The 26,287-nt window shown below is 37.2% G+C and overlaps 1 protein-coding gene across 2 annotated transcripts; it reads right to left on the reverse strand.

The window, feature by feature from the left end:
• LOC105446703 (leucine-rich repeat-containing protein 70-like) lies at window positions 1-24,029 on the reverse strand. 2 transcript variants are annotated; one of them, XM_011683848.2, is made up of 2 exons: window positions 23,929-24,029; window positions 1-3,910 (listed from the first exon to the last, which is right to left on the reverse strand). In XM_011683848.2, the coding sequence occupies exon 2, from the start codon at window positions 3,721-3,723 to the stop codon at window positions 1,693-1,695; it is 2,031 nt and encodes a 676-aa protein (XP_011682150.1). In that variant the 5' UTR covers window positions 3,724-3,910; window positions 23,929-24,029; the 3' UTR covers window positions 1-1,692. The 2 variants fall into 2 exon arrangements, with proteins under 2 accessions (XP_011682150.1, XP_011682149.1); XM_011683847.2 differs by lacking the exon at window positions 23,929-24,029 and adding an exon at window positions 5,858-6,254.
• Window positions 24,030-26,287: the final 2,258 nt, after the last annotated feature.

A 26,287-nucleotide genomic window follows, 5' to 3' on the forward strand; every position in this document is an offset into this window, starting at 1 on the left:
GGTGTGTTAATTTTGGCATTTAATTTCATTTGTAACTTCGAAAGCTAGCGCTGTAGAGTACAGATTAGCAGTCAACGCGCTATAACATATTTATATAAATACACTAATAAACAACTCTTCAATTATCAATACAATCTCTACCATAGAAATAACCTATTATTCAGATACAAAAGAAACCAGAAAGAAACGTATATACAATATCATACATTGTAAAATGTCCTTATATTTACACACTAATTTACATGTTAGTATGTACATATCGTTAACTAATATTATTACTAACTTCCTTTACACACCGGTTAACGTTATAATTATACAATACATGAAAACTCAACTTATCGTAGCTAATATATCAGTTGTTTTTGTCGGTGATATAAAGAGATAGACAAATGACGGAAATTTGGACATCTCACCCGTTCAAATAAGTGAAGTCCATCATACACACCAGCTTTCAACAACTAAACTTAAGGGAAATTGCATTTAGTGTTGGACATGACTTTAATTTGAACTCTCCCAAAATAAAAAAAAAAAGATTTTCAATGGCCATATTGATTTTGAAATTATTATTGATAACACAAAAGGTGTGTGTCGGGGGGGGGGGGGGGTGTATTATCAGTCAGGCAGTCGGAGAAAGGCATAATTTGCTAAGAATCCAGAGATTTGAGATTAGTTGCCAATAGGTCTATTTTTTAAACTTCATAATGCATGTACTTACTTCGATCAGGGAGGTGACTTAATAACTCCTTGCTTCGATGATCGTTGGTAGAAATATAAAACATTCCCCGTTTATGTCTTTACCATACTGGTAGAAGAAATTTAAAAGATTGTTACAAAGTAATAGGTCACGTAAATGGCGATATGTTTTTTTTTAACTTTTACCTCAAAGGCTTGTTCCATTTGGGTAACAAGCCATCAATAAAAATACCAACATTGTGTTTAAAAAAAAAATCAGCCTCCGAATTTTAACGATTACAGGATTATGCCGAAGGTATATAATAATGCACGCTAGCTACTGTTATATCAGAGATATGCACAAACCTGTCATTGTCTCAAAACTAGGAACGGTACAAGGAACTTAAAGCGGGACTACATTACATGTATCTGCTTGCGCCCTTTATATAGCCAACAATGCCTAAGCGTTACCATGATCCCCTTTTTCTTATGTTCATTGAGAGCTGATTTGATAAAGTCTAATCCCTCCTGGCCAAACTAGTGCATATAGGCTTTAAGGAAGGTAAAATAATGTTTAATTATTGTGGTTCAAAGAGATTTCCTTGGAAACAGGACCAGTTTATAGCGGCCGTAGAAAAGCGATCTGAAACGTCTTGAGAAATAAAATCTGTATTATAAATATAATAGAATGGTCATTTTTTTTTTAAATAATATTTTTCGCTCGTCTTAGCAGCTGGAGGAATGAAAAACATATAAAAAGCTCGAAGACGAAGGTTTTACATGCAGTATAAAATTAGGTCCATCATCCTGGAATGTGACCATTGGTATCTTAATTTCAAGCTGAAGCCTACTCACCATTTATCACTTCCTAGAAGTTAAAATATTAGCAAGTTTTCGTCGAGGTATTTAGGTATTTGGTGACGATAACATTTTGATATGAAATTATCCTCCACATTACGCAGGAAATAACCAAGTCAACATATCAAGAACTCCAAACTTCCATAAAGCAAATATAGAGTCCTACCCAATTATTTCAAGGTAACCTGCACTATCTGGTCTATTGACGTCGTAAAACATCGTGGACTTTCCATTATTTGTTCTTCCATTTTCTTGGGAAGCTTGATCCACCCTCTGCCCACTCGGAAAGTTTGGTGAGACGTATCCGTACGTTTCACACCGCGCAATACTTCGCGATGTTCTAATAATAGGAACCTTTGGTTCCGTTTTCTCTCGGCACGACCTCGCGACGATTCGTTGTGCGGACGTCCCAGTTAGTCCGCCATTCATGTTGTTATTGCCGGTTCCAGGACCGCTGTGCATAGGACCAAAGTTTTCTCTTTTGAGCAGTGCGCCAACAGCGTACGCATTAGTGTTAAGGGACTTGGAGTTGGAGATGGGTACCTCTGCGTAAGCGTATGCGTAGGTATCTTCAGGAGGCAGCGACTTACGCGACATTCTAGAAGCAAGAGACATGATTCCTTGACTCATCATAGGGCGAATGCTGACAAGCGGTGCCGACTGGGCCTTCTTACGTCGGAGCCTGTAGATCACGGCCGCAATTGCTGCACAAACCAGCATTATCGCGAACGTTGTGACAACAGCAACATAAATTGTTGCATGATTTTGATGAGAATCTAAACCGCCGTCTGCAAGGTTTAATTCGACTACGCTCCATGAACTTGAACCATCAACATATCTCACAGAGCAAATGTACAATCCAGCATCTTTGTGTTTAACTTCCTTGAGGAAAAGTGTTCCATTTGGTAAAAGTCGGTATCTACGATCAGATGGAACGGCTCCATTGGATGATTCAACTGAAGAGGAAGAGAGGTAAGTAGGTGTTGGTGTGTACCATGCAAGCTGACTTTCGTTAACCCTCGAAATAGGGCAATCAAATTGGACCTCAGATCCCAAATCTATCGTAGATTTGTGGACCATTGAAACGAGAGACGTGACGCAATTCTTCATGATTGTTTTGACTGGTACGGACCACAAGTCCTGACCCTCAACAAGGTCAGGTGTACTACAAGTGATACCGGGTTGTGTTAGGAACTGTGGACGCCGCTCCATAAAAGCCATCCTTACATTAAGAAGGCTACAGTCACAGTGCCATTCATTGTCACTTAGATTTACCTGCTGGATGCGGCTGAGAGAATGCAATGAAAACTCATGAAGTGCCGTAAAACGATTGCTCGTCAGTGATACGTACCTCACCGACTGCGGCATGTTGGCAAACACATCCCATCTGATGGTCTCTGAAAACTCATTGCCGTCAAGATAGACTGTCCGTAGCTTTGGCAATCCTGCAAATGTGCTCACGTGCATGCTTGTTAGACCACAGCCATTTAGTGTGATCTTGGTAATGTTTGTAAGATCACTGAAGACTCCTTTGGCAATACCTGTTAAGTGATGATTATCGCTCATGTTGAGATACGCAAGACTATGAAGACCTTTCAGGAGGATCGGAGGGATCTGTTTCAAGTCACACATTCCCATATTGAGTATCTGCATGTTCTTATTGTTGTGAAACACTGTTGAGGGGAGACCTCTTAATCGGTTGTCATATAGGTCAAGCTGTATTAAAGCTGGTAACGACACAAATGTTAGCTGATCAACAGTCGTTACCCAATTACCCTCCAATTGTAAGTGTGTTAATTTCATGAGACCGTTGAAAGCCCCTCTCGCAAGGACTTTTATTCTATTGTATCTGAGATCCAGGATTAAAAGCCTGGTTAAAAGTAAAAACGTATTGTCGTTCAAGACACTCAGTACGTTTTTGTCAACGTGTAATTCCTTAAGATAGGTGAGATCACTAAAGTGGTCCTGATTAAGTACATGAATTAAGTTTGTGCTTATGCTTAAGATTTCGGTATTTGGTGGGATATCGGCGGGAAAATCCCACAGCGCCGATCCGCTGCAGTCCACTCTGTCTTGCAACAAACACCGACATGACGTAGGACAAAGCGAAAAGGTCGGCGTTGTTTTGATGAACAGTATCGCGACTATTATTACACAGCATTGTCCAACACATACTCTTGAAATATTCTCCATCTTTGCTTTGGGGTGCTCCTGATTTATCAATCTAAATCGCAGATAATCTCAACGGTTTTTCTTACATCGGTAAGCATGTCTTTTATCCTTACAGGATGGCAAATAGAAACGAGTGACTGGATGGGCAGAAGAAACAAATGAAGTCTTCAGGAAGCATCAGTATTTACTCCATCTTTCGCGTAGGTCACTGTAAAGAGAGTTAAAAGGATCAAGAATTATTACTAAATAAAATGTTGATTATTTAGGAAGATAATTTACTCTAAGATGGAAAAGCGAATTTGTTGTTAAGAATAAGAAGACGACTCTGGATGAGGTATCTACGATGTTTTCATGGTCATGCAAGAACCATTTGAAATTACAAATGATGTATTTTATTTTGCTTTTGGGCTTTTCCATTTACGTTTTGAAAAGATTTGAAGAGCCATTTCCGTTTTCCCTTCTCTCTTAGATAAACTTACTATTAACTGGACTAAGATTAAACTAGTAAAGTGAATCAAGGAAAAGGATGTAGGCCTATAAGGAATGATGCTTCAGAATGAAAGTATTACGCTCACTCTTATGAGGACAATCGCAATATGGCTGCCAAACAATGACTCGACAGGACCGACAAATCATCCAAATGTAAGGTTGATGTAAAATCAGTCAAGCTGGCAGGTATTCAAGATTACCAAAGATTTAGTAGAGGCATATCGTCCGAAACAATCACGTCCAATATTCGGTGCAGCGAATGAATACAATCAGTATGGGGAACAAAATTGTTTGAAACAACACGGATAGATTGACATCCGATCAAAAAAATGTTGTCAGCAACCAGCATGTCGTAGGAAAAATTTCCTCTGACCATTTTATGGTCCATATTAACTGAAGGAGTCCACACATATTCTTTCCTGATTTGATTAAGTAGATCATTTTGTCACCCAACGACAGATGAGGAACGTCCGGATGGCTGAGTGGCCCACATTGTCTCTGCTTCATAGTTTATAAAATCCTTTTTAACAGTGTACCTCAACATGACATTTACAAGGTATACTGTAAGTGCAAAGGTATTATGTTTGTAGGATTTATAGATTCATTAATTATTGTATTGACTCCTACAGAATTTAAAATTTTTCCTATGATTTTTCTTTCAAAATCTTCCATCAGCAAGTATTTATTAAGAGGAGTATCCAGTTAGTTTATCAGCAATGGGGCTTGAGTTTGTTTGGTCGTATTTTGCAAGTCAGGAAATCATCTTAATATTTAAATAACAATTTGTAACGAATAAACAGCTACGTCATTTGACTTTGATATTACGTAGGTAAACATATCATGGAACAGGGCCGGGGATTATATCTTTTTCAGACACTTGTTTTTTTATCACGTATTTCATCATGTTAATCAGTATAAAACCACCGTGCATGGCACTGTAGCATACTTGGCTTCAACTTGTTCTTTGAGCAGTAGCGGTTCTATAGGGTAGCTTGGGGGCCCACGCCCCCTCTATAACATTTCTTCAAGCCCCCCCCCCCCCACACACACAAAAAATATATGTTTCTTGAGCCGCTTCTGCCTTTGAGAAGGCATTAAAATAATTTGATGATTTGATCAATATTTTTCCAACTCATAAGTTCACCAATCATCGAAGATTTTTACAATTCGTTGACTAATGAATTCTTTCATTTCCGTTGGCTTCATACATGGACCATCCGGTTCCAGTATAGGCAAAGGGTGATACACAAAAGCTGTAATCGGAATTTTAGGGTGATGTGCTGTTCGTGGAGAAGGGAGATGCCCGCATATTAGTTAAAGGTGTCCATCTACGCTTATACAAAGACTATGTAACCCTCCAAGACGACGTCTCTGACATCAAAAACTTCCACCCGTTTCCTTGTTAACGCCTGTCTTTTCTCCTCTTTTCTCTTTTGAACGGATCAAGACATCCTTCTTGCACTGAAATATAGCAAACGTTAAGAAGGAACATAGCCCACTCATATCACGTATATTGTTCTCTATAGACAGATACTAAGTGGTAGTAGCGTAGTACTCATCATCATCATTCTGATCAAACTTTTTAAAAAATTAGGAAGAAATAATAACGGTATGATAAGGAACAAACTTATAGTTAGTATGGACATGAATAACTGAGCACACTTACATTGATTTTCCGTAATTGAGATTAAAAACCTATATCATAACTCCCTCAAGTCCGCGTAATGATACATCATAATTAAAACACAAGCTCTTGGGAGCCCTGAGAAATCACATCACAGCTTTATCAAGTTCGTTGACGAAGTAAGCTAGGTTTGAAACAAAATTGAGCATTTCCATGTTCCAGGTTAACGGCCCCTTTTTTCCATTGATCACCGTGCCTTTCAAGGACCCGCAATGACAGCGAACAACATAATGCTTCCTCTTATCAGTGAGGTGTCTCTAGCTTGAGAGGCGATCCTGCATGTAACCTACCCAGATAGAATGGCAACGTTGGCAAGCTCAACATATAACGTAAGCATCTACTATTGAAGATGGAACGTTGTGACTGCTGTGATACATGCTGTATTATTGCGAATGAAAAGGGGAAATATGGCATGACAGGTGGGAATCAATGTCTCATGTCAGAGGCCCACATCAGTCATAACAATCCACCGGGGTAATTCCCCTTCCTCTAATCAGTTCCTCTTGCCCCCTTTCCTGTGAGAGAACACGATAGGAGAAGACCTCATTTCATTATCGCCCTTACAACTCTGTGATTGCTTCACGTTATGTTTGGGTATAGCAAAACATTGGTGTGTAGTACATTTCAACATCTGTCGCTCACACGTATACATTTCTGCGTTTGTAAATGATTACATGAGTTGAAACACAGTATGATATCATTTTCTTTCCCTTGAACGTGCACTACCCGTATTAACCCCTCACATTTATTACATGCACACACTTTACTCTTTCCCATTCAATCCATTATAAACAATGATAATAATCACCCATAACAAATCTTAGCTTTGCAATTTTCCACACTTTGAATATTTGTTGAAATACTTTCAACAGATAGTACGCTAACATTGTCCTGTAAAGCAATTGTTCTATTGTTGCATCATAATGTATTTGTCAGCTGCGCCTCATACTAACGTGACTTTTTTTTTAGCAGGGGGTTTTTTTTACTCAAAAGTTTGGTTCACTTGATAAGCTAGACAATGTCGGATTTATAGCTTCATTCATGACATATGAGTTGACCATATTTTTTTCACAATTCAATGTAAATATCATAGGCCACAAAAAACACGTCCTCAAATAAATATTCATTATTAAACAAGCAATAGATATTTTCTTTGGAAAAATGTCATACTTACCCAGAGTTTATATGGGTTTTAGAACAAATACATATATACATGTATGCGACGTCAATATTCACATATCTTTACATTTCCAAATAATTCAAGTATACTGAGACAATACAAAGTATAAAGAATACATGCCCTTGGACAAGGCTCTACAACTTCGTGCAATTAGTAAATAATCATGTCTGATTACGTCTGTAAAAACCCAATTACACACACATAATTCAGTGCCAGTCCTTGGCAATATGATTAGTTGATATACAACTCTACAAAAACTAAAAACGCGTTCAAAGTAATGATCTGTATATCTTAAGACATTAGCAAATTGTGGCAGAACTTGATAATGCAATCTAGAACATAAGGTCGAATTTAGGGCGGAGATCAATTTCAGTTCTCAAAGTACGTGCTCCTAAGAGTTGCACACACTTATTTCATTGCACATGTAGTCACTCGAACTCGGTACGTAAATCCAAATTTGCCTAAAAATGACTTTCAAACAAATTACATTTCTATCAAATTCCTCCTATTTTCAAGATGTAAGTTATATGCGTTATTTTCAGAGATTCGATTTCGCTATAAAACAAGCACATACATGTACAATCATTATTTTGTTAGTGTAAATTCTCTTAGCATTCACTGTATCGAATGAAAATTTAGTTTTTGGGACAAGAAATAAACAAGAAAATGGCGAGAAGAATTCTTTGTTCTAAGTTAAAGTTCATTAATTTTCCACAAATAATAAAAGTACAAAAGTAAGTAATACACGGAAAACTGCAAGAAAAACATTGGAACAAAATTCAAATTATTTAATCATAAAAGAGTCAGATAGCTTGAGGAAAACAACGTCTGACGAATTGCAGGTACGAATGTCGCAATACATGACGTAGACAATATAGAGGGTCTAACATGATAACGGGTATTCAAAGAGTGTAGGCTACAACAACAACAACAACAACAGCAACAAAACAAATCTCCATCATTATACTTCACTATTTTGACATACCCTCGAATGCCCATCATCCATAATATCCAAACAAGCAACCCTAACATCATCTGTACATTCGGCCATCAAATCGAGAAGACGTTACATCTACTTTTTTTCTTTTGTTGCTGTTTTTTATATATATATATCTTAATTCATCATCTTTTTCCAACGCATTTTTGTCCTCGAAATATGTGACGTCATTTAATGTCTAGTGAGACAGGAAAACGAAAATGTGATTTTGGGGGAGAGATCGTTATCGAAAATTTTCTTGGCGAGGCAATAGGGGAAGTGACGGCAATGAGGTCCTTCGTGATATCCAGGTATGCAGTTAAGAATGTTGAAGAAAGAAGATACAATCAGCCTGGTCTATAAGGTTTTATGTTATGGGGGTCGTACGAAGTCAATTGAATTCCCAAGGAGAGCAAGGGCAAAATTCATTTTAAGAGTAACTGTTTTCAATATTTTCCACACAAGAAACTTGCAATATTTCCCCATTATTTTAAAGAAATAATCATTATGAGAGATTTTAGTGCTTTTGGAGTAGGCATGTAGGCCTATAATGATTATAAGTGAAAGATAACACTCATGCATGCATCATACATTAAGTGCAAATGAAAATATTATTAATAGATGACCCTTCATGGAAGCCATAAAGAAATAATACAATGTGCAATGAGGATTTTTTCTTTCTTTCTTGGGCAAAGCTTTGTCATCTGTTCTGAACTTCAAGAAGACGGGGTATTAGCTTTGTTTGAGAAAGTTAACACTAAATTAAACGATTAAAAATACATGCGGGAGAATTCAGGCTAAATGTTCATGATACGTAATATTTGAAATAAGAGGGGAAAAAACAGACAACAAATCCTGGAAAAAAACGCTTTCACATGCCCAACCCATTGAAAATGCCGAACCCTCACATCTTATATGATCTGGTTGAAGTTGCGCCAATACACGTCTTACTTCATCCTCCGTGACTCACGCTATAGACGGAGTGTTAACCCTTGATAATCGCAGGGTTCGGTTCAAATTTCGAGAAATGAAATAAGAAATCATTTATTATTACAGGGGGTATGTGCTAAAAGCGTGATGATATGTGCAATCAGGGGGCATTATGAAGCCGAGAAGGCCTGCGGGGGCCCGAGAGAGGAAACGGCCAAGAAGCGAATTTAGCCACGTTCTGGTTCCATTTCCTTGCCAGCATTTTCGCCCCGAAAGACAGAAAGGGGAAGAGGAGATCAATGGATAGAGAGAGAGAGAGAGAGAGAAGAAGAGAAAGGGAGTGAGTGATTAAGAGAGAGAGAGGGAGAGAGAGAGAAAGAGGTGGTTTTGCATACTCCCTATTTTAGAGACTAATTTGGTTTATTCGTATTTCTAAGGTTTCAATAATCTAATTATTTGATGTGATAATAAGAATGATGGACACCCCATCCCTATCAGAAAAAAATATTAAAAGAGCACACGTGGATAGGATGAGAGCAGCAGAAGAGAAAGTGAGGCGAATGAAAGAAAGAAAGTTAAATAGAGTTTAGATGGGGTGGGGGTACACGAAGATTCATTATTTATAAAGTTATATATTCCGAAGGTCATAATCGTGCTAACCCACTAACCCCCATTTCCCTCACCAGAGGAATTAATGCCAAGAAAAATTAAAGGTCTTTCGATCGTACAACTGTATTTAATCAAAAGCTTAAAAAGGATCAAAAGGTAGAAATGGAAGGAGGTGGGACTCACAAATCAGGACAATTTACAAGGGAGTTCAAAATAATGACCGTTAAAATGAGACTGACGTAAAGCAAATGAAAGCCGATATTAAACCGCAAAGAGAATGGTTTGTGAACTTGAAAGTTGTAAAGTTGATCTACCTGACATAAAATTATTATTAGCAACAATTTCATTCACATAATAAATGACAGTTTCCTAATTCCATATTAAATCACCAAACTTCCATTTTGATATTCTTTCAGATATATAACTTCTTTCTGTAAAATGGCTCTCCCATTACCTATATGCTGCCACATGTTCATCATTACCATTCACACATTTTTAAAGAAAAAAAATAAATAAAAGTGTTCCAAATGATGCGGCGATTTTTATTTTGGTTATGGAAAACAACAAAACGGGGTTATCAACATGGCCATGTATATACAAATATGGAAGAAGAACAAAGATTAAGTTCCAAATCTTTTAGTATATTGGAAAAAGAAAAAATTAGGACTTGGCTTTCATTCTTAACCAGGCTCGACCATAAAGGTGTTAAGGTGGTTTTCTATAAATTAAAAAAAATAGAATCTATACAGGTTGTGAGGAAGAATAATTCAGTTATCCATTATCAGAAGCGAACATTTTATCAAAATTAATGGAGGAGTACATTTTGTATTTTCACCAAAATATAAAGATGTATTTACAGCAATAACCTGTTGACACAGCGTATTTGAAAACCAATCTAAGCAAAACAAGCAAACAAACACATTCTACTCAGAAAATTCACAGGAGTAGACGAAATCTTGGGCAACAGAATTCAAGGTTGGTAGAAGCTTCAAAAACTACATTTTAAATTCTACTCACTTTGAAATTTTCAACTTGCTTGACATCGTCTGGTATATAAACAAAATACTTCCACTGAGTTTAAATCTCATGGGTCGAATGCATGATTCTACTCAGAAAATTTTCGGATTCTTAAGAAAGTGGTGTTTCCAAGCTCTGCCCTAGATCATATGTCTCTGTGAAATATCTCAATACGAAATTATATCGCAATTGAGTCGTGTATCCGAACTCTGCAATATCCTTAATCATATATGTCTCCGTAAGATAGCTCAACTTGACTTCAACTATAAATATGAGTCAACGTTGTAAACATTTGGGGGAGGAAATGTAAGGAACGCTTCACTAGACCTATGCCCTTTCCACAGAGTAAGGAGTGATTGAAGTATGAGAGTGGACACAAGGAAATGGATTTCCGAAGCAACAGAGGACAAGTTGCGTGCTTGAGACTCGAGGGATTCTTCAAATTTCATTCCAATCTATGAGTCAGTGTGTTGTTTGACATATTAGTTTCCATGCAGGAAAAATTTGAATTAAATATCACCTTGCGTTATCCTTCCTCATTACAACATTTATCAGCTTCACTTACCGATTAATATTTGAGAACATAATCAACGGACATTCCAGACGACTTTTAGACACTCTTGTTTTAGCCCATGCAAATCAAAATGAAAAGTAAAGCAAAAATGGTCTAAATGCCCAGTTTTAATCTGACATGTACAGATTTCAAAGTAAGTAAAGAAATTCGGATATTACTATATTGATACAAATCATTCCGTAACCATACTTCCCACATTGTGTAATCCTACTTGATATCGCATAATAAAGAACAATATTTATTATAATAGGACCACTCAAATAGCAGTGATGTACATGTAGAAATACTGCGCAAGGCAAAAATTGACAAAATCATTTTTGTAATAACATGAAACTGTCAGCTTTTCCGATGAAAAGAAAAACGCTTATGATTTTTCAATCATATGACATAAATTTGTTTCAAACCCAGAGAAGCCTCGTCAGCATCAAAGCTGTTCTTCATGAGGGCCATGCAATCATTATTACCCCAGCAATTTCCAGACATCCATTCAGTGACAAATATGGACAAATGTCTTGCCAAGGATGTTAGTGCCGGGTTGGGATTCGAACCCTCAACCCTTAGATTGAGAGTCAAATGAATGAAACTCTATACCACGACATATCCACACCTTCTCGGGTATACAGATTCTGAGCTCCCTCAAACCAAGAAATTGACCGGCACTTCCGATTCCAGGGAGTCAAAGGTTTCTTGAAAGTATGTGGGGCCACGTTAGGGCAATTTTTGGTATAAAAACGAGCCCCTGTATTTACAATACTTTAACTACCCTTACCCTATTTCCATCTTCCATTTTAAGTGGGTCTGTTAAACAAATATTTGTGTAGCTTGTTAGTTGAGGGACGCGTTTCAAATCACTCAAAAGACACAATCTCTCATGAGTTTAGAGAATAATAAGATAGTGGATCAACCGATTTTGATATTTTCGAGAAAGGGGGATATTTTGCCCCCTGCTCCTCCCGTCACATCCTAGGTACATGCTAACAACACATGATTCTGAAGGAGGATGTTTTGGAGGTGTCAAGAGTTTCATTTACGGATACCACCTAAATCTACCTTGCATCTATATACAAAACCTCACAGCTGTGCCCCCTTCTCTCTCTCTCTCTCTCTCTCTCTTTCTCTGTCTCTCTGTGTGAGTGTTGTCGGTATGACGACCTTCAGAAAAGAAGCTAAAATCTATGCATTTCTGACTGCAATTAGTTTTTAAATGAATAGGCAGAAATGAATCCTTACAAATTCATTGTTACAAATTCAATTGTTAGCACCCACAAAAAAATTAACCATTATTTTATTTTATTTAAATTAGATAATAGAATAAATAATGGAAATAAGCTTAGCGCATTTAAAAAAAAAAACTCCTCTTGTATATTATGAGTCAACTATCCATCCACCTTCAAACTTGTTGCCACAGTTTGATATCACTATGACATAAGAAAAGAACGGATGGAAATAATAATGCGTGTTACTTCAAACCAAGGACGAATCCCATATTTTCAAATGGGGGGGGGGGGGGGCGGTGGAGGAAAGGGGCGACGCGCAATTACAAAGGCCATCACCAACTTAATGAAAACAAATAGGTACAAATGCAAAATATATAAAGATGAAAATAACGGGGTCTCACAATTTGCCTAAAGGGTCTAAGGAGTACGGGGCCTCTTAAATCCCTGCATGCATGAGATAATCTCATAGAACTGGAACTCAGATTTTGACAAAATGAATGTCATTGCCTGTCGCTCACTCGCCACTGTGATCATGTTTCCAGCAAACTTGAACAAAGAAAGTTTGAGTCACTCGCCGGGGAGTGATGATGAAATTGCCTTGTCACAAGAAAATATAAACCACAAGTTTCCGCTTTAAAAAGTAATCTGATCCCAATATCTCATCCCCTTCTCCACCCCTCCCGATGTTGGTAGATTGTAGGTAGTTCCGAAAGAGAAAAAAACAAAGCCATACACAAAGAAGGAGACACAAAAGTACAGCCCGAGAAGTCAATACTTGTTAGGACTTTTCCGGACAGGGCGCTGATACAACAACAATACATCAGGAACAAACAATATAGCAAAAAAGCAAGAGGCATAATATTCATTGGGAAAAAACTGGACACAATCTTATTCATAACAAATTTAAAGACATATGCTGAGAGCCAAAAGGGCTTTAAAAGTAATACAAAGTTTTGGGAAATTTTGAAAATTGGGTGGATAGTGAATCTTTACAATTTTGATATATTTGGATGCCCCTGTGAATGTATTATAAGCACTAAACAATTTAACCCCTAAAACACTTCTGTTTTCGAAAAAAATTGAATATAACAATTTACCGGTGCTCCCGGTAAATTTTGATAAATTTCAAGTAGTGCCTACGGCCGTACAATGGTAGCCGCGACCGTAAAAATCTCAGAATATGTAGTTGTGATATATAATTTCCAAACGGGAATAGCTAATAGGTCGATTTTAGTCAAGAAACATTGTTTCATAGCTAAATTGATATCTTGACCTTTAGAGGGAGCTATACAACATAAATAGTTTATTATTTATGATTTCATAACTTTAGACTCGATTTCAACCCGGACAACGATCAATGAATATTGTAGGAACGCATATGCTTCCAATATGTTAATTTGAACCAAATTCATGACCCCATACCAAAATTTTGTAATACCTTTAAGTAGTAGAACTTAGCACAATGTTAACCCCTCTGTCTCACAGCAGGTTTAGCTTTTAATTTTCTAATTAAAAAAAGTTTAAGATATATAGATTATGATTCTGATTGTTTATCGTGAACCAAACATGTACGAAGCAACACGAACGAGATAACAATGATACAACGGAACTACATGTACGACAATTACTCAGGAAAGCAGATGGCCTTGTTTGTAACGCGGTGTTGTCAAACTTTTGTTTCGAAACACCTAGCTGAATATACAGATTGCATTTGAAAAAAAATCATATGGGATAATGACATCTACAGGTGAGCATCTTGCAGAAAACTCAATTATTAAGTATAATAGGTGAATCATGTAGAAATCCATGGCAAAGCACCATGGTAATGGAATTATGCAAGTTTCATATAATTTTAGTTTTTAAATATCATGAACTTTACGTCTGTGTTGAAATCCCGATATAATAGATCTATAGTAAGTTCATCAAGATGACAAGCATTGAAATAGCACACAATATAGTATCGAGGAATTAGTTGTACTACATCTTTTTGCCTGTAAAAGTAATTTTGTACCTTTATATCCCATGAATCTAATTAAATAATCCTCCCAACATAACTATTTACATGATATTAATACAATTACTATTCGTTCACTAGGAATCTAAAAGACTTTAGATTTTAAAGGGTGTTATTCTCTTTGTCTGAGCAATGTTTTTTGTCATATAATAATACTTTTTTTCTTCTTTTCTCTCTCTATATCACCCGAATTTCTTCAATTACAGATATTTTATTGTCAGGCATAGGGTTGATTTTAAATCGGATATAGACTCATCTTCTTTTTGATTGTTTTCTTGCGCATGTGTCACTAACGATTGTCGAATTGCTTTGATTGTTACATCAACTATAATGTACATGTACACGTTTATGTTTGCAGATGACAATCAAACGCATATAACTAAAACGTGAACAATATTGCCAAAATTCACGTATACAAAGCAACAAAGACAAATAGGAGATCGTTTTACTCAAATATTTTATTTAAATGAAGATGATGAATAGAAGTGCAGTTATCTAGGCTTAGCGGATGCCAATTGTAAATGTACCAAGACATAGGTCAGAAGTTTCATCGCACAAAATGACGTCTTTCTTGGCACTCAAAGTTTTTAAGAGCCACCTTTAATTTGTTTAAAATGTCATTGTTAAGGGCTATAGTAGCAGCCGTATACATACTACGTGACAAATCTTGCCAAAAGTCACGTAAACGAAGCAATAAAGACAATTAGGAGATTGTTTTATTCAAATGAGAATAGTAATAATAAAGAATAAACGTACGGTTTATCTAGGCTATAACTATAAGGGTTATGTTTCATCATACAAATTAATGTATGTTTTGCACTTAAAGATGTGGCTATGCATTTACCTATTAAAAGAAACTGTCTAGATTTTTTTTCTTCTGAAGCCTGATTTATCTAGAAAATTAATCTGTAAATAGGAATAATAATGGGAATCAGGAATTGATGAATCAATCAATTTCTAATCTTAAAAAGATCGTAACAAATTGATGAAATCTTGCTTAAAAATATAAGCTCTGGATACAGACAGGGGTGCGTGTGAATTTACAACAATATTTGGCAGCAGAATTCAGTTTAACTATAGCAAAAGCAATAACATTTGGTAGGAATAATGGGTTAGGAACATTGATTGCTAAAGAAAAATACCTTTTATTCCAGTAATGGGCGTATATAAGTTATTGCCCTACAAACAGGTTTATCCTGTTCTAGTTTTAACCGGGGGTGAAACGATTCTCACCTAATTAAAAATCTGAACCTGGGAGGGTTCGTTTGCAAGAAAATATCGACACTTGTGTGTCGGGTTTTCCTGTGCGGATAACATCAGTAATCCTACCTCAGCGGTCATCTAAAACAAAGTAACAACAAATTGGAATTGTGCCACTTGTCTCTGACTTTCGATTCCATTGTGACTCGTAGAAATCAAACCTTACTTAGTTCATAGTCATATACCTAACCGATAATGCTGACTAGGCTCAGTGTTAAAGGTATAGGCCTTATGATGACGTATATTCTTCAAGTAGAAGTATTTTGTTTGTAGTTCTTTACCGGCGGATAAAGTTCAATGATATATTCAAACATGACAAAAAGGGGCAACGAATAAGTATTCCATGAAGAGAGAAAAAATTTAAGAAGGAATTTTAACAAACAATGGAATTGTGATCATCTAACTATCGACAAGAGAATACATGGGAAACTACAATAATCGCGAGAAGTAAACAAAAATAATGCAACAAATAAATTAAAAAAATTAAGATGAAGCTCAATATTTGTCGTAAACGTACATGTACACGTTAGGTCGCAACGGAGACAATGGTGTAGATACAACACAAAAATATTGATTTAACGATCCATATCCTATTACTAACCGCTGACATTCTTTGCAATATGATAGGAATAAATAAATGACAAGGATAATTCGCTCTCTGCAAAGGAACTACAGCGCGAGTATTTTAAGTTTGTGTTATGATAAGGATTTTCTAAAAATGCGCGAAATGTCAATTGTCAGAGGTGAGTTTGGTTCGTCTTGGTAATTTGTCTGCTAAATCACATCTTCCTTCCTATGTCTGATGATAGAAACACTTCTCTGATGATGGCTGGTGAGAACAAAGAGCTGTCAGGTATTAAAATCGTCATATCCAAACAATTTTAGGATAATATCCCAGGTTGAGATGCATGATTTGAGCCAAAAATAGTTTAGGCAGAGTATAAAAGGATCATAGCATCATTTCTAAACCAAAGGAGTAAGTACAGGGGACACGGGGCACGTGCAGCCCCACCCCCCCCCCCCGCCCCATCGAATGACGAGAAAGAGAGAGTGAGAAAGGATAGGAAAAGGCAACGTGAAAAGTCTTTCCTATATCTATACTCCCCAACAAACACCTCCCCACCTCCACTCTATGAATATGACATCGTTCTCTTTCGTTTCATCCGTCAAACTTCCCCTCCCCCACCCACCAATGCCCCCTAACTTGCTTGACCCATGCTACGCCACTAGTTCTAACTAAAGTCTGGTGACGAAAAGGCAGGAAGATATTTTGAGTCGAGAAAATTCGACAAAGTATTCCATTCCCGGGCCACAAGGACAGACGGTATTTGGAGGGATTAAATCAACAGACGAAGGGATGATTATAAAATTTGACTTGGGTTATCTGTTTCACGCAGGAAGGCGGGCAAAATGTTTGGGTTGTGTTATTCTTTTTTTTTAAATTCCCCAACTATTTTCCCTCTGTAGAGATCTTCCTTCATGTTTTGTCTCCAAAGACAATGATGGAAGTGACTTTTAATTAGATAGGAAAACATTAACAAAGTATGTTCGAATGCCATCCTTGCTCATTTATATACAAGCAGCAATCGTTGGCAGATCAAAGATTTTCAGGCGGGAAGGGGGGGGGGTGGTATTCTTTTCCTGTAGGAAAGAAACGTGTACAATTTTAAGTCCAAAAACATTCTGACAAGAATTCAAACTTGACCAGAGGGGGCTTATACAAATCTTTGCAAACGTTTTCAGTAGAAAAATATTGCCAGTTTGGAGTTTACGGGGTGGGGGCTCATGCCCCCCTGTGTCCTTTATCCGCCACCAAAAATGTGGTTTGTTACAATATCAAGAGCGTGAATAACTAGATACCCAGGCAGTCTCCACAGTAGCCTATTCGCTGTCATAACTGTTAAAAATAGAAAGTATATGTTTAGGATCGTTAAGCGATGATTACAAAATGAAAACGTTATTACTTGTTAATAGGATTACATCATTATGACGAAGACCAGCATTGATTGTCTTTATTCAATTTCGTAAAACACACCCAGTTAACCGACATGGGTTGATTGGCCCTGCGGGGTTGTATTTTAGTTCCTATTCTTGCTCTTATAGGCGGGTCATCACTTGTAATTTGAAGAGGATATAAGGAGTCTACCAAGGAGATAGGGACCGGGATGGTTACACCTTAGGTAGATGATAGGTTAAACCAAGTGCATGGATCTTGTCATCATCATACTGTTGCAGAAGATACCTTTCGCTTCGTGTAAACTCATCGGATGTTTATGTAACCGGGCCCGTGGCAATATGAATAAATGGTATCTTTATAGATAATGAAAATAAATCAAAGTATAAACGTTATAATTTCAACGATTCAAGCAGATGCCATTGGGAAGTACTTAGAGGATTTTCATGTGCATATTTATGATGGACAAATTAAATAAACATTTCTATTTAATTTAGTCAAATTTCATATCATCTTTAACTACGAATTTACTTTAGTCAGTAGGTACAAAAAGGTGATAATTTTTCAAAAGTAAAAAAAAATGCTCTTCTTGACATCTTCGCCCATAGAAATGTTCAACTTTAGCGTCACCTCACTTGCACGTCGGTAGAAATGAAAGAATTGTAAACGGTTTGCGCGTATATAATTTTGTAGAGAATTCCAAAGTTCTTCGAAAGTTCTTGGAAGAATACACGAGCTATTTCAGACATGTTGAATTAAGAAAGCAGCAAATGATACCAGTAGTTTCTCAGCATTTCACTCATATTTTCCTCGAATGATTCAACTACATATTACAGATTTTGATATCACGATGGCCATGACAGGGTCTTGGTACATGGCTCGTCAGCCGCCGGGGTCAAAGGTCCTAATCTAATCAGGAATATGCGAGTTAGGTGATTAGGGGGCTAATTAACTCTCGATTTGGTCTGCTGCGCTTTTTAGACCCGCTCCCTAGTTTCACCCCGTGGCCAGAGTGGCAAGAGTCCGAATCTAGATTATTTTGATCCAAGGAGCGGGAGACGGGAGGGGGGGGGGTGGGGGGGGGGGGGGGGGGGGGGGGGGGAGGGGGGTGGTGAAGTCGGAGTCGGCCCGTACATTGAATAGGACTACACATTAGGAAATTATGCTCCCAACTTCAAATTTTCGCTGGATTCACCCCTAAACTGAGCTACTATAGACCATCATGTTACTATAATTCCATGTATTTGTAGCTCAATGACGCAAATATACATGACAGCATTTAAAACTGTGAGATATCACAGACTATTTTTTCTGCGGCTGTAATAATAAAGGGGCGAATGTACAATTTTGTATAAGGGGTTGAGGTTTCAGTTCCCCACAAAACATTTCCAGATTTGTGAGGTGTTAATTTACAGTTTCAAACCTCTGACGAGCATACAAGGGGAAAGCGACAGGGAGAAGGGGGTCCGGACCCCTTGACCCCCCCCCCCCTCTGGATCCGCCTATGTATATAAAGAACACCTTATCATTTTGCCGGGTGTTTATGGAAAGGAGGCCATGGGGGAGACCAGTGATGAAATATTGGAGAGCTTTTCGGAAGACGTTACCCGTCCAAATATACGTGTGTCGCATCCTGGTGCGGCATACCAAATATATGATTTGTAAAAAAGAATATGAACTAAGCCCCTGTCTATACATTCAGTCTCTCAGATCTAAAAATCTTCTGCATATAATCTACATTTACTTCAACAAGTCTCTCTCGTACCAATTTGTAGTCGACCTTTATCTTTGACGAGAAAAAGGATTCAGAATGTTTTAATTCAATTCTTGTACAATAATTCACCGAATATACCATGTGATAATTTGTGTTGATATCCTACAAAAAATCTTTTCGTCAAATTTTTGTTTTTTATTTATTCTCTTTTTCTAGATTAAATGAAATTCTGACAGATGATGAATTCATCCTAATTTGATCTTATATTAGTTGTCTTTCCTGCCTATCTTGTTTTAATCCTTCTCCAAAAATTCTTAACATCCTGCCCCCGAAAGCCTCAAATACAAGAGTATAATTTCTAGAGTATAATTGGTCGCCCATTTCCTTCATATCGAATATTTCTCCCAATTAATGGAGTAATCATAAACTTCAGGTGATCGATTTAACGATTAGTTTTAATGAAATATTAAACTATTATATTCGTCATGATTTTTGACAGTTAAGATACGGGCATAATACATGTATTAGAAATGTCATTTGAATGAGAAAATGGTTTTTGCAATAAAAAATAAATGCAGGTTTTTTGGCTAGTTCAAAATAAAAGTCGAAAAATGCACATATTATTATGACGTGTTTATATTTTTCAGCGTTATGTAAAATTGTCATGACCCTGTTCAAACTGAAGAGGCACGTTTCGGGGGAAGATAGGCTTGCAGGAGAAACAAGGTCACTGGATTGGGGCACACCTGTTATTAAGAACATATGACAAATAGGTTCCCCCATCGATACTCCGGCGACAGATACTCCGGTTATAGTAAAATAATGACTGTGTGTTGCAAACAATTTCACATTCGAACACTATACCCATGCACATTCCTGACTGTCCTCGACCCGGGACCGAATACTATCATGAACGGAGCTAACCTTAACCCTAAACTTCATTCAGATATGGAGGCTCGCTAACCTGTTTTTCTTCTCATAAGTGTAATTTATATCATTATGATTCGCGTATGACAGATTTCAGTGAATACGCGAACACCTTTATAAAAAGGTAAACCATCGTGGTTTATCGGATTATTCTGTCTAAAACATTACCCAAAAAAATCTAACCCTATAGCTGTAAAACCAAATAGTATATCAAATGAAAACGTCTGGCAAGGGGAAAATCAAAAAATCTCAAGTAAAAGGAACAGAACCCCGACAATACATGGACACGCTTTGCCTTCACACGTACATGTATTTTCTGAAATAAAAACAAGAAGAAGAAGAAAAAGGAAGGAAGAGAGGAAAATCCGCCCTGGGATTGGGAGCTCGGGGAGGAAAAGAAACACCCCCACATAAGCATGAAATTAATCTCCATCCGTCATTTGACATATCCTCACTAGTATTTGAAGGTTAGCAACCGACATGTTCCTCAGCCAGCTCTCACCAACCCCCTCCCTCCCCATCATACCCTATAACCCCCTCAATCCGTGTCATTTTTTCTCCATCGAGAGACGTTGAATCCTCAAACTTTTAATGTGCTTGGTGTCTCTATACGTTATTCCGTGTTTTTCATTAGTGCTTTGTATCTTTTTATATTTTAGAACATAAATATTAATTAATATCGTATTAGAGTGACATAATATCATAATTGATATGTAGATACTACAAAGTTGACATGTGGAGAGCGATTGTGATTTCAGAATATTCAACCTTTTCGTGTTGATCGACTATTGATGACAGTTTTATTACCAAAATCCGCTTTTTACTTCCTGCATATAAACAGTATTACCAGGCACAACTAAAATCCATATCAGTTTAACGGTAATTGCTTTTCCTCTTAAAAGTACATTCAACTTTAGATTAGAAGAGATAACAGGTACGTTACAAATCGGTGCAAACGGGGATCAAGGTTATTGCAATTTGCAGTATTTTGTCAATATTTGTGTTCATGTGTTCCTTATTCTATTTATTTTATTGATGTAATAATTTGATAATTTCTTATCCAACGTTTTTGTATCCACTACCCTTGTATTTGAATTTGTGTTCCTTGCTAAAATGCGGGCTTTTTTTTCTCGTTTTTTTAAAACCGTTTGGGAACGTTGCCGATGTCAAGAAAGAAAAGAAGAAGAAAAGGGCTTTCTTTACCAATCTTTTCACCCATGTCACTTATTCACTAAAAGTTATTGTTCTTTTCTAATGACTCAATTGGGTCCATCTGCTTTATGTACTTTCGAATCCTATTTTTGTTTCATTATTATAGGACCTACATAGCCTCTTTTCTAATTACGCCGCTGGTTACCACTAACATTGCCACAAAAGATCAAATTACTGTGAAAAGTCCTGTGAAAAAAAATTAATGATAAACAATACAAAGCACAAGTTTATTATAAAGTTTCATTTAAAAAGAAAGAAAAAGAAAAGAATAAATTGAAAGAAAGTAAGAAAGAGAAAACGAGAGAGACAAAGAAGGATAGACAGAAAGAAAACCAGATCCACAATGATCATTGTTCAATACATGCCTGCTGAATTCCACCCTACAAGTTTTCTCTCCGACCCTCAAATGAAATTCTAACAGTTATTTTGTTCCCCTTCTTTTTGCCCCTTACTGAGTAATAAAAGTTACAAAGTATGAAAAATGTGACCTCACCCTTCCTCAATTTCCTTCCCGAAAGGATATCATTCGGTTAACCACTTTGCATATGCTCAATGGCAGATCCAGGGTTTCTCGGAAGAGGGGGGGGGGGGGCACAAGTCCACAAGTTTCTGTGACAAGAAAAAAGAAAAGAAAATCAGCCCCTTGATTTTCAATCTCCCCTCACTCCCCCCTCATATTTTGTTTGGCCGGGTGACACGAGCCCCCGGTGACCCCTGGATTCGCCGCTGGACGACCATAAAGAGACAGCAGCGAACAATAGAAGAACAGCTAATCACTTGAAACAATGACTCAGGGAAGAAGTCGAGGAGTTGCCAACTCTCCTTCATCTTCCCCCAAGTATTTAGTTCAGTGCCAGAATGTATTTCCAAACCCCTTTTGAAAAGAGACTTTATAGGCCTACTGGAAAATAGTGTGATAGATATGAAAGGAGAATTGATTTAGATTTCTAAAACAGCACATAAATTAACATTTCGAATTACCAAACTCCCCCGCCCCCCAAAGTTGCGATTAATTATGTGGGATCTTTTTATTGGAAAAATAATTTTCAAATTCTTCCAGTTTATGAGCAACTAAAAAATGCCAAAGAACACGAACAACTTGTTTCTCCGGATTGTTCAAATCTAATATAATGAACATTTGTATTATACATGTAATGTTCGCATCATGATTTAAGCTCAAGTTGTAAAAAAATTATTGAGGACATCCTTATTCCACATGTATCCTCCCGCAATTTCTCCCACGCCCGCATTATGTGTATCCATATTTACCAATATTTTGTCATGTTTGTTTTCTATGTATCAACCTTCCACCAACAAAAGGTAAAGAGATTATCCGTGTCTTTGTCATATAATTGAAAAGGACGATTTCTTGTTTGACATTTGTTTGAGTTCGCGGGGGGGGGGGGCTTTGTCAAATATTTATTATCTTTTATGATCATGGGCTTGGTCGATGATATAAATCTTGATAGTGATAAAAGATAATGCAACGAATTAAAACAGTTGTTGACAGAATGCCAAACAGCAAGAGGAACAATTTAAGGTTCACTTTTAAAGATACTGAGTTCGAACTGTATAACGCAAGCGCAATTACGTGTCCGACCAACTTTAGGCAATATTGTGCCCAAATAAATTCATGTTACGCCCTTTTACTACACATGAGGCTAACTCACAATATTTGGGCCTAATTGTGCTATGATATATTAATCTTGAGGGGTTTTTTGAGTTGAGTTGAGTTTGAGTTTATTAACAACAAAAATAATAACAAGTAAAACATAATGTATCAAGCATGATTACATAAAATATAACAATATAACACAAGATCGACAACATAACACATCATCATCATCTTCATTGGCGGTATCCCCCCCCCCCTCATATTTTGCCATTTTTAGTGCTGAATATACTAAAACAACCCCTAAGTACACGTGTTCTGCTTAAAATGACGTATCGTTGCCGCGGAAACAATTTTTAAAGTAAAAAATTAAAGCGTGCATGAATTTTATGATTGACATTGATTCATTTTTATACATGTATATACTTAAAAATCTACCCTTACATTATGACGGTAGAATAATATTTAAATTGGTGGAAGCCATGGAGGTGTAAAACGGGCAGATGTCTGGAAAACAGATCATACTATTGTGTCCATATCATATCCATGTATACAAAACGGAACAGTTATTTCCAAAATACAAGTAGATTAACCATGATAGCTATTGGGTATTCATGACTTTCATGAAGTACAATCCTGAACTGTTTACAAAAAGAACAGGATTGATGCTTAGTCCCACTTTTTGATATTGAGGGACATGGTTAGAGCAGAGAAAATAAAAAAACGTTATAGAATTCAGTCTATTGCGCATCATTTGAGAAAAAATATCGTTCATAGTAAACTGAGCCGCTCGGTTATCAGTTAAGCGTGAACATAAGTGAGAAAAACAAATCTTAAATCACCCATGGGATTCTTACCTCTCTTTTAAAAATATCTATGACTCCATTTTCCAAATATCGGAGTCAAATCTTGGAGACAGCTGAACGTTATTCACATCCAATATACAAACTCACAATCCTTGTGGCTATTATAATATCCAGTGATAACATATAGGCGTAAATATAAATTGTCCAGATCGGGAATATCAAAATCACATGTTGTTCGAACAAATATCATTAGAATTGACGAAGGCAATGACCATTTTCTCCTTATCAACTGACTAGCTGTGCATGTAGTGAGCTCTTGGTCCCTAAATTGTCAGGCAGCAGTAATGAAAACGTTTCCGCTTACGTAGCGAGGAGGAGGAACAGTGTTTTGATCGGTGCATATCCACAAGTTCATGAGTTGGGCGACTCGAGTACGGGCCTTTTTTTTTTTTTCCTTCTCCGTCTAAACTTCAGGGATCATCTTCAAAGTTTGTAATTTGCGCTATCGAAGAATATCATAGATTTCTACATAAATAATAGGTTTTAAGGGTTAGTCAAACTCATATTTCAAGTTGAATGGAATAAATATAAACAAAATGAACAAACAAAACATTGAAAGTTCCATCCAAATCGGACGAAAATAAGAAAGTTATGGAATTTTAAAATTGGGAAATATATCATATGGGCTGTATACAAAATATGAGCAGATCGATGATGTCATACCTTCACTATTTCCCATATTCTTATATTTATAAAAAGTTCAAGTTTCTCTTTTTCTTGGACACATTTTGTTAAAGAGTTTCCTTCAGATTGCAATAAGTTAAAGTAATGGTAATTTTGCACTTATTCCATTAGGATTCAAGTCCTGTTTTACATTCAAAGAGCAGATAATGATATTCTTGTTTATTTCATGTAAGCAGATATAGAAAAGTGGGGGGGGGGGTGGGGGATGACAATCATCAACTCGCTAAATTGCCTACAGCAAAACTATCACCCCCCCCCCCTGTCCTTCTGACAATCCTGAATACGCCCCTGACCGAGTGTGTTTTCTATCCGATGACGCTTTGGAATAGTTGCGTATTTCTCGATCGAGAAGACTTTCCAGATATGACTGGTGCATAATGCATTATGACTCTTTTCATATCAGGTCAAGGTCGGATTAATACCCTGAGCTCTAAAACAAGTCCCTGGTGAGGTATTTAAAAAAGGTGAATTTAGGTACTCACAGTGAACTCTATACGATCACAAAGACTTTCGGGAAATCAACCTTGGGCTGTACAGTAGCCTTATTGTGCAAACATCACCACAGCCATGTTCAGACGGGGCTGTCCTAGTAGGCGTTAATCTTAGCTCTACATCAATAAATATTCTATCAATATTTGACTTAAACCATTAGCTGCCCATACGCTCTTAGTCTTACTCGGACTAACTTGCCACGATCAAGTTAACACGGCCTTCCATCGACCCAGTCTTACTCGGCGTAACTTCCGGAAGTGGTGGCGCCCGCACTAGTCGACCTCAACCCACCTTCCACATCTAAACCGCCCGAAATCTAATTTTCATTTTCGAAAGGTCACGGATACCCTCTAGTCGTGTAAGCGCGTTACTCCTGGAATAATTAAGGAGTGAGTCAGTCTGCGTAAAGGTCGGCGAAGCTAACACGACAATCGTTCAAATCGACGATCACTACGCCGACCTTTAAGCCGACCTTACCATACTTACGCCGACTAGCTCTAAACACGACCTATACGCCGACCAAAATTGCCATCGTGTGAACACAGCTTATGAAGTACAAAATAATCAAACATGATTCTTAATGGCAATACAATAAGGTATATCGAAATTTAACCTGCGTTGGATTCTTGAAATTCTTTGCAATCGTGCTACTTGATGTCTGTGTACATGGATAATAATGATACCCCTGATTGGAGAATCTTCCGGATATATTAATCATGTGGATTTTTGTTCAGGTTTTGTTTTAATTTGTTTTTTGTTGAGTTTTTTGCCTTCCGTTTTTAAGTTTTATATTTGTTGGCAATGCTTTTTGTATTAACCTTCAAACATTATTTCCAACACAGCCTGGTTCGAATGTTGTCAGTACTAACAAGTTTTCAGAGGTCTCTAGAGATTTAGCTTATGAGACGATCCCTTTATGTAGGGGGAAAAGGGGGGGGGGGCATTATGGAAAAAGAAGAAGAGCCTCGCTGGAAATTGAGAGGAGTGCTTGCATTGGAAACCAGGAAGTACGTATTCCATGGCCGCCTAACATGCTTAATGCCAGATAGTGCGTGCTAGAGGCTGAGTCAGTATGCATATAGCTGACTCACTGATATAAAACTTGTAGTCTAGCCAAGTTATGATGAGGTTCCGTGGTTTGGCGATCCGAATCAAATAAAAGAAGGGTGCGGGT

Source organism: Strongylocentrotus purpuratus, unplaced genomic scaffold, assembly GCF_000002235.5.
Source record: "Strongylocentrotus purpuratus isolate Spur 01 unplaced genomic scaffold, Spur_5.0 spur5_scaffold_6, whole genome shotgun sequence".
NCBI classification, from domain to species: Eukaryota; Metazoa; Echinodermata; class Echinoidea; order Camarodonta; family Strongylocentrotidae; genus Strongylocentrotus; species Strongylocentrotus purpuratus.